At 38.4% G+C, this 9,388-nt stretch overlaps 2 protein-coding genes across 2 annotated transcripts; both read right to left on the bottom strand.

Moving 5' to 3' along the window:
- Positions 1–5,761: 5,761 nt before the first annotated feature.
- Positions 5,762–6,808, bottom strand: LOC114517058 (beta-1,3-galactosyltransferase brn-like). Its single transcript, XM_028536700.1, has 2 exons — positions 6,238–6,808; positions 5,762–6,003 (listed from the first exon to the last, which is right to left on the bottom strand). The coding sequence occupies exons 1-2, from the start codon at positions 6,754–6,756 to the stop codon at positions 5,776–5,778; spliced, it is 747 nt and encodes a 248-aa protein (XP_028392501.1). The 5' UTR covers positions 6,757–6,808; the 3' UTR covers positions 5,762–5,775.
- A 478-nt stretch (positions 6,809–7,286) lies between these two features.
- LOC114517057 (beta-1,3-galactosyltransferase brn-like) lies at positions 7,287–8,967 on the bottom strand. The gene is made up of 2 exons (XM_028536699.1): positions 8,156–8,967; positions 7,287–7,921 (listed from the first exon to the last, which is right to left on the bottom strand). Exons 1-2 carry the CDS (start codon positions 8,885–8,887, stop codon positions 7,712–7,714), a joined length of 942 nt encoding a protein of 313 aa, XP_028392500.1. The 5' UTR covers positions 8,888–8,967; the 3' UTR covers positions 7,287–7,711.
- Between the last annotated feature and the right edge of the window lie 421 nt (positions 8,968–9,388).

Below are 9,388 nucleotides of genomic sequence, written 5' to 3'. Positions count from 1 at the left end.
GAAGAGGAATAATACGATATTGAGCCAAGATATCCCTGAAGCTATGCTGAAGCAATTCACTCAAAAGGTGCTGCTTAAATGATTGTTTCGGATTTGTCGATGGCACTGTACGCCCCATATGTCGTCCCAATGTCAATCAAAGAGACGTATTCAATGGTCATAAGAGGGTTCATGCGCTAAAATTTCAATCTGTTACAATACCAAATGGGATAATTGCTAATTTGTTTGGTCCTGTTGGTAAGTAAATATACTTTTATCTTATCTGTCTCCCACTTACCAATATACAGCAAGGTTTTTGTGCTTTAATTTCACTCCCTATCACTTTGACAAATATGGTATAGGCATTGTGTTGCATGCTGTTAAGTAGCAATATTTGTTCTCCATTATTACACTAATTGATAAGTACTCCTGTCTTTTTGCAATATTTGCAGAAAGTAAGCGACATGATGCTGCAATGCTGGTTGACTCTGGTTTGCTGGATAGTCTGCAACAACATGCTTTAGGGAGACCAGGGACCAACCAACCATTAACCATTGTGCATATATGGTGACCCTGCCTATCCACTCCGGGTACATTTCCAGGGACCGTACACTTCGCCAACCCGGGTAACCATTCTCGAGACCCGGGTTGACCCGGGTTGGCTAGGTGTAAAGGTGTGAAAATTGTGCTAAATTCCTCATGTAAAGACAGGTTGGCTTGACCCGGGTTCGTGTAAACTGCGGCATATGGACTTTGGAAGCAAATATCCTGTAACATTGCATATCATATTGCATTGAGCGCGCGTAACTTCTCCCCGCTAGTATGGCAAGCAAAAGTAAGACCGCTCGAACGGACAAAAATGTCTCAAAAAAACCGCAACAGCCTCAGTTTCAGTGGTCGCCCAAAATGCTCGAACATTTGATATTGTGTTTAAAACAATATAAGTCGAAGATGGACTACAAAAACGTCAACTTCAACTCGGATGTTGTTGTAGATATAACAACAGCATCACACCGTGCATTTGAATGGCTGCTAAAAGCAGAAGCAAAACTGCTGAGGTAGAAGCAATAACTTTCCTTCGTTTATCGCCAGTGTTGTCGTCATTGTCTGCCAATTTACACTCTGCTCCAGGCTATCACTCGGAAATATTACCTAGCCAGCCCGGGTTGGGAATTGCTGACCCGGGTTGGCGAGAATGGTCTTCAACCCGGGTCCGTGTAAACACGATAAAAATATAACCACCTGTGGCGCACCAGCCCGGGCTCGTGTAAATGGGGCCTTAGTTATTAAAGGATATCATGCTGACTGTTATCAAGATCTTAACAATATAACTATTGCAGTTACATATAGCGAATTTAAAATTTTAATCGATAGTCATCGACCTTACCTGTATACAATATTGGTATTTCGCATATTTGTAATCACATGCACCGCTTAAATTGAGAAACAAAACCTGCCAGATATCAACGCCACGCAAAATCTGATATGGCCACGTTGCAACGTATACAATAATGTAAAGGAATCTTTGTAATTCATATGCCTAGTTTGCTTGCTGTTGTTGCAAGTGTGTCGTTATGATGGCTTTGAAGCGACACAAAAAGAAGTTCGTGTTATTGATCTTCTTAATATTTTCGTATCTTTCTATGCTATCGTATATTTTCAACAATTTTGAACGCGAATCCACTTCGACAAGACCGCCAAGTGCGATTAATTCTTCTTCTATGAAGTTAAAGACGAACGAAGTCTCATTAAATGCCGCAAAACCAAAAAAATCGCCGATTGACATTGTCAACGACTATTATCCTTTTCTGGATTTTAGATTCGTTTATCCCGACATTTCGCCGAAAGTTGACCTAACGCGGAACATATTTATGATAATATTAGTCAATTCTGGCGCAAAGGGGATCAAGTACCGCCAACGTCGCCAAGCTATCCGTCAAACATGGGGAAGTACGAGTAATTGCGAACAACTTAAAGCATTGGGAGATGAAAGACTGAATGACCTGAGATGGTTGTTACTGTTTGTTGTTGGAAAAGCAGGACGGGAACACGTGACGATCAATTAAATGAAGCTGAGGCCAGAAGATACAATGATATGTTGATAGGCAATATCACTGACAACTACATTAATAACATTATCAAATTCTATATGGGTTGAATATACATTGAAAACAGACGATGATTTTTATGTGCGTATACCTCGCGTGTTCGAGTATCTTGTGAATGCTAAACTTTCGAGACCCAGACGAGACCCTTCTACGGAGGTTCGTCTAACTCACATAGCCGTGTAATTCGTAGAGTTGGTAGCAAATGGGCAATTAGTTACAAGTACTATCAAGAAACGCGGTTCCCAACGTATATTTCTGGGGCACTTTCTATCTCATCCACTGATCTTCTAAAAAAATTGTTTTACTATGTTCGTATACGAAAACCATTCCACACAGATGATGCGTACGTTGGGGTTGCCATGCGAGATTTTGAGATGAAGCCGACTAACATTACCTCGTTTCATTTAATAAGCAGGATGCGAAGGTATATGGGATCTTTCAAAGACTGTGAGATCTTCAGTTGGAATGCTTTCGGGCATTCTTTGGATCCACGATCAATAAAAGAACTTCATCTTCGCGTGCAGACTCTTGTGTGCAAGAATACCACTTTGGATATTGAGGATCATCGTTGCAGAAAACCCACTACCAAAACAACGACATCAACAAGAGGTCGGTTTCGATAATTTCTTGCTCCTCGAGAAACAAGTCGGGTTCGTATTGAATTGTGATATTGAAATATGTATGAATACAAATTAATTTGTTGCTTTTAACTTTGGTTCGAAACATGCATGATGCAACAAACATGTATAAGTCAATTTTTTGAAAGATATCTACAGCATGATGCCCGACATATAGAGGAGTCGTTAGAGTCAAAAGTGAAGCTTGAGAGTTTAATGTTTACAACCCTTTGTATGCATTAGAATTAGTTATAATGCTTTAGAGTTGGGTAGCCAAATATTGTTTTCATATTTTATTGTTAGTAAATTGATTGTGATTTTTGGCACTTCACTCGATGCAGGTAAATTCTAGAGGTTGAAAGAGTCTTAATTTTGAGTGGAATTATACACACTTCAAATTCAAGACGGGAACAGTTGATGGAAAAATGAGTCAACTATCGGTCCTGCGGCAGGAATTGAACCTACGCTTTTGCAATGCCAGTGCAATTCTCTTGGGAATGAGCTACAGAGGTAGCTGACAAGAGCAAGCCTGGTTAAGTGTATATGGTGGTAATGCCGGAAATAGGTGAGGGTAAATCAATTATGATTTTGGCACTTCACTCGATGCAGCTAAATTCTAGAGGTTGAAAGGGTCTTAATTTTGAGTGGAATTATACACACTTTAAATTCAAGGCAGGAACAGTTGATACAAAAATGAGTCAACTGTAAGTCTTCCGGCAGGAATCGAACCTGGTGTGATGCTGGTGCAATGCTCGTGCTACTGAGCTACCAAGGTAGCTGACAAGTGCAAGGGTGGCAATGTGTATTTTATTGTTACGTTAATTTTCATTAATTGTGTATACATGCAAGTAGGACGCCATACATGCAATAACGCATAAAGGTTTTTGTCGGCATGTTGTCTTTACGATATTAATTATCATATTGAGATCTTTTATGTTACTGGTGCACCCTATGCATTTCAATTAACAATTAATTCATACACTCTGTGTAAAAGAAGAGGAGCTAGAAAATTACAAAATTTTCCATTTCGAATGAGAATGCGGAAAGGTCTGATAATAGTTAACATTCACAGAAGGCGTTAAACGAACGCAGAGTTTCATCACTGAATGAAACAATCGTTAAAATAGTTAAAATTTACCGGAGGTGTTAAACGAACGTAAATTCAGTTATGTAAATTTCGTATGAAGTCAAATTCTGATTGGCAGCATTTGTAATAATATGCAAATGTTCATATGCACCTATCGTTTATACTGTAGAATGTGCAAATTCTGAAGAATTTATTGTGCTTTCATTTCGCTATGTTTGGTTCAGTAATGAGACTTTGCGTTCGTTTAACGCCTTCGGTGATCGTTAACTATATAATACAGTCTCCCATTAGCTAACAGCGCTAAATCCGTAGAATAGCAAGCTCTTATTGGACAAACGTTTAATAACGTTCAGCTTAATTTGTTTGCACGAAAGTTGCCAGCTTGAAGAAACGCTTGCTTAGGTACTCCGTCGGTATGTAAACATGGAATTTATTAGTCATTACTGAATGAAACAATCGTTAAAATACAGTTTCCTATTCGCTAACAGCGCTGAATCCGTAGAATAGCAAGCTCTTATTGGACAAACGTTTAATAACGTTCGGCTTGATTTATTCGCACGAAAGTTGCCAGCTTGGAGAAACGCTTGCATGCAATTTGATGCATGCATGAGATGTTATAACTCTGGACCCACATGTGGCTCATTCCCTGTAAGAACAGTAAGATTACCACGCTTGATGCCATGCCATCATCTTCCTATAATAACTAAAATTCGAAATGTCAAACGTCGAACTGGCGGCTATATTACAATCTCTTGCATGTGGACTGTATATTGTCACGAATTTGCCTGACAATAATTCCCAAAGGGCAAAAGTACTGTGCATTTTGGAATTCTTAAATCTGGAACAACCGGGCCCCTGATCGTGAATCGAATGATATTACTATGTGTACATGTAGCGATAACAAATCGATATTTCACAGGGGGTTAAGGTATAAAGCGAGTTTTATATTATATAACTCCATATAAAGGGGATAGCTACAAACTTTTATTGGCTTTTTTACGTTGTCGGGGCCGCAATTATATAATATATATTCTGTCAATGCGCATAATTATTATGAAACATTTACATGTGTTACAAACGCTGCCAATCACAGTTCAACTTCATACGTTAGAAATTTACATCACTGATTTTACTTACGTTCGTTTAACGCGAAATAACGCCTTCGGTGAATGTTAGCTAACTAATGGGACTCGAGTTTAAACTGAAGATCAAAAATGATTTTTTTTTTCATTTCGATTGAGAACTCAGAAAGGTCTGGTATACCAGTCCTATTTTAAAAATTCTATTATATAGAGTATAGCACTTTTAAAACTTCTCCAACGATTGAAACCTTCAAAATTCAAAGTGAAATCTTGCAAAATCTTGCATCAAATACAAAATATATCCGACTTGAAATCCAAGAGCTGGATGGCGTTGGCCTTTTCATTCTAACAGAGTGTTTGAAATGTATCTCAATCGACATTATTTAAGTTATAGTTATTTATTAGGTAATAACCAATAAGCACGAAAAATTGGTGGAGATATAATAAATAGATGTCCTTAGCAATATTTAACGCAGACTATATATATTATTTCATAAAAAAGAATAGCCTACGCGTAGACTCAACTTAAGTTATAAGTAGAGTCTACGCATCAGCGTTAAAAAGCTTGTTCAATCACGTGGATTTCCCCACAAATGTGGGGAACGCTTGTGATTGGTCAGTATAATGTGGGGAACGCTTGTGATTGGTCAGTTGATAAATATTCAGGATACTGACCAATCACAAGCGTTCCCCGCATTTGTGGGGAAATCCACGTGATTGAACAAGCTTTTTAACGCTGATGCGTAGACTCTACTTATAACTTAAGTTGAGTCTACGCGTAGGCTAAAAAAAGAACTGAGTTATCAATTCTCTTAAATATTTTAATATATAATTAATATATAATTATACAACATATATAATTGTGTGTATAATTATATACATATACACGTTTCGTGTCTTATTTACGTCTTTGTTCGCAGACTTATCGAAACCGCCCTCTTGTTGATGTCGTTGTTAACTGCGAATTTTCTGCAACGATGATCCTCAATACCCAAAGTGGTATTCTTACACACAAGAGTCTGCACGCGAAGATGAAGTTCTTTCATTGATCGTGGATCCAAAGAATGCCCGAAGGCATTCCAATTGAAGATCTCACAGTCTTTGAAAGATCCCATATACCTTCGCATTCTCTTTATTAAATGAAACGAAGTAATGTTAGTCGGCTTTACTCCAAAATCTCGCATGGCAACCCCAACGTACGCATCATCTGTGTGGAATGGTTTTCGTATACAGACATAGTTAAACAATTTGTTTAGAAGATCAGTGGATAAGATAAAAAATGCCCCGAGATTAAACGCTGGGTATAGTGCTTCTTCATAGTACTTGTAACTAATTGCCCATTTTGCAAACATTGTACGACTTACATGGCTGGGTGCCAGGGAAGAACCTCCGTAGAAGGGTCTTGGAAGTTTAGCATTCACAAGATACTCCAACACGCGAGGTATACGCACATAAACATCATCGTCTGTTTTCATTGTATATTTGACATCAAATTTGTTCGCCCAAAGATGACCCATGTAGAATTTAATAATGTTATTAATGTAATTGTCAGTGATATTGCCTATCAACATATCATTGTACCGTCTGGCTTCAGCTTCATTTAATTCATCGTCACGTGTTCCCGGTCCTGCTTTTCCAACAACCAATGCCAACAACCATCTTAGATCTTTCAGTCTTCCATCTCCCAATGCTTTAAGTTGTTCGCAATTACCCGTACTTCCCCATGTTTGACGAATAGCTTCGCGGCGTTGGCGGAATTTGATTCCCTTTGCGCCAGAATTGACTAATATTATCATAAATATTTTCCGCGTTTCGTCAACTTTCGGCGAAATGTCAGGATAAACGAATCTAAAATCCACAAAAGGATAATAGTCGTTGACCATGTCAATCCGTGATTTATTTGGTTTTGCGGCATTTAATGAGACTTCGTTCGTTTTTAACTTCATAGAAGAAGAATTAATCGCTCTTGGCGGTCTTGTCGAAGTGGATTCGCGTTCAAAGTTGTTAAAAATATACGGTAGCATAGAATGAAACGAAAATATTAAGAAGATCAATAACGCGGCGAACTTCTTTTTGTGTCGCTTCAAAAACATCATAACGACACACTTCGAAGAACAGTAAGAACACGAGGCACATGAATTACAAAGATTCCTATAATATATATAATTGTATACGTGGCAACCGGGCTACATCAGACTGGGCGTTGCTTTCATACTTGGCGGTTCTGTTGTAAGTTTGTGATTAAATTTTTGTCGTATGAATCGTCGTAGTGATATCAATCGACTTTGGGATTTTTACGCCACGATGGCCATCGGAAAAAGATATTCAAGCGGTATCATTACAAATATGCGTAATTCCAATATTGTAAACAGGTAACCTCGATGACTATCTATTAAAATTTTAAATTCGCTATGTAACTTTAAGATCTTAACAACAGTCGGGGTGATAAAAACTTATTTCTGGAGCTAATAGTTCGCGAGTAAATTTTATACTTGTATGTGCTGCAGACTGTCAGTTAATGCCTTCGGGCGAAAAATATCGCTAGTGGAAAACCGGCTATAGTAAAGCTACGCCTACGCCAAGTTGCCAGCTTGGAGAAACGCTTGCATGCTATTTATTAGGTAATAACCAATAAGCACGAAAAATTGGTGGAGATATAATAAATAGATGTCCTTAGCAATATTTAACGGAGACTATATATATAATTTCATAAAAGAGAACTGAGTGATCAATTCTCTTAAATAATTAATATATAATTAATATACGACATATATAATTGTGTGTATAATTATATGCATATGCTCGTTTCGTGTCTTATTTATGTCTTTGTTCGCAGACTTATCGAAACCGACCCCTTGTTGATGTCGTTGTTTTAACTGCGGATTTTCCGCAACGATGATCCTCAATATCCAAAGTGATATTTTTACACACAAGATTCTGCACGCGAAGATGAAGTTCTTTCATTGATCGTGGATCCAAAGAATGCCCGAAAGCATTCCAACTGAAAATCTCACAGTCTTTGAAAGATGCTACATACCTTCGCATTCTCTTTATTAAATGAAACGAAGTAATGTTAGTTGGCTTTACCTCAAAGTCTTTCATGGCAACCCCAACGTACGCATCATCTGTGTGGAATGGTTTTCGTATATAGACATAGTTAAACAATTTGTTTAGAAGATCAGTGGATAAGATAAAAAATGCCCCGAAATTAAACGTTGGGAATAGTGCCTCTTCATAGTACTTGTAACTAACTGCCCATTTTGCACCGATTGTACGACTTACATGACTGGGTGCCAGAGAAGAACCTCCGTAGAAGGGTCTTGGAAGTTTAGCATTCACAAGATACTCCAACACGCGAGGTATACGCACATAAACATCATCATCTGTTTTCATTGTATATTTTACATCAAATTTGTTCGCCCAAAAATGACCCATGTAGAATTTGATAATGTTATTAATGTAGTTGTCAGTGATATTGCCTATCAACATATCATTGTACCGTCTAGCTTCAGCTTCATTTAATTCATCGTCACGTGTTCCTGGTCCTGCTTTTCCAACAACAAACACCAACAACCATCTTAGGTCTTTCAGTTTTCCATCTCCCAATGCGTTAAGTTGTTCGCAATTACCCGTACTTCCCCATGTTTGACGGATAGCTTCGCGGCGTTGGCGGAATTTGATTCCCTTTGCGCCAGAATTGACTAATATTATCATAAATATTTTCCGCGTTTCGTCAACTTTCGGCGAAATTTCGGGATAAACGAATCTAAAATCCACAAATGGATAATAGTCGTTGACCATGTCAATCCGTGATTTATTTGGTTTTGCGGCTTTTAATAAGACTTCGTTCGTCTTTAACTTCATAGACTGAGAAGAATTAATCGCTCTTGGCGGTCTTGTCGAAGTGGATTCGCGTTCAAAATTGTTAAAAATATACGGTAGCATAGAATGAAACGAAAATATTAAGAAGATCAATAACACGAACTTCTTTTTGTGTCGCTTTAAAAACATCATAACGAAGCACTTCCAAGAACAGCAAGAACACGAGGCATATGAATTACAAAGATTCCTATATATTATTGTATACGTCGCAACCGGGCAGCCTCGTACCCAGGCGCTTTGAAAAAATCGCAGGGAAGCTTTTCCCCGTCATCAGCCCGGTAACAGCCACGCAGCTGCGCTACGCCCACGCACGCATTTTCAAAGCTTTCAAAGCGCCTGGGTACGAGGCTGGCAACCGGGCTATATCAGACTGGGCATGGCTTTCATACTTGGCGGTTTTGTTGTATAGTTTGTCATTAAATTTTTGTCGTATGAATCGTCGTAGTGATATCAATCGACTTTGGGTTTTTTACGCTACGATGGCCATCGGAAAAAGATATTCAAGCGGTATCATTACAAATATGCGTAATACCAATATCGCATACAGGGTAACCTCGATGACTATCGATGACTATCGCTGGGTCACCGTACCAAATCTGTCAATTCCAGGCAATGTGCTTTTTAGAATTTTTT

Source organism: Dendronephthya gigantea, unplaced genomic scaffold (assembly GCF_004324835.1).
Source record: "Dendronephthya gigantea isolate DGI-Jeju-01 unplaced genomic scaffold, DenGig_1.0 000007F, whole genome shotgun sequence".
NCBI lineage: Eukaryota > Metazoa > Cnidaria > Anthozoa > Malacalcyonacea > Nephtheidae > Dendronephthya > Dendronephthya gigantea.
This window is presented reverse-complemented; position numbering and strand designations above follow the sequence as displayed.

Bases quoted from the DNA above. Each gene is read 5' to 3' on its own strand.
- LOC114517058 (XM_028536700.1), bottom strand. From the start codon at position 6,756: ATGGTCAACGACTATTATCCTTTTGTGGATTTTAGATTCGTTTATCCT. The intron at 6,004-6,237 runs GTAAGTCGTACA...CATTTAATAAAG, and splicing joins CTTCCCTGGCACCCAGCCAT to AGAATGCGAAGGTATATGGG.
- LOC114517057 (XM_028536699.1), bottom strand. From the start codon at position 8,887: ATGATGTTTTTAAAGCGACACAAAAAGAAGTTCGTGTTATTGATCTTC. The intron at 7,922-8,155 runs GTAAGTCGTACA...CATTTAATAAAG, and splicing joins CTTCTCTGGCACCCAGTCAT to AGAATGCGAAGGTATGTAGC.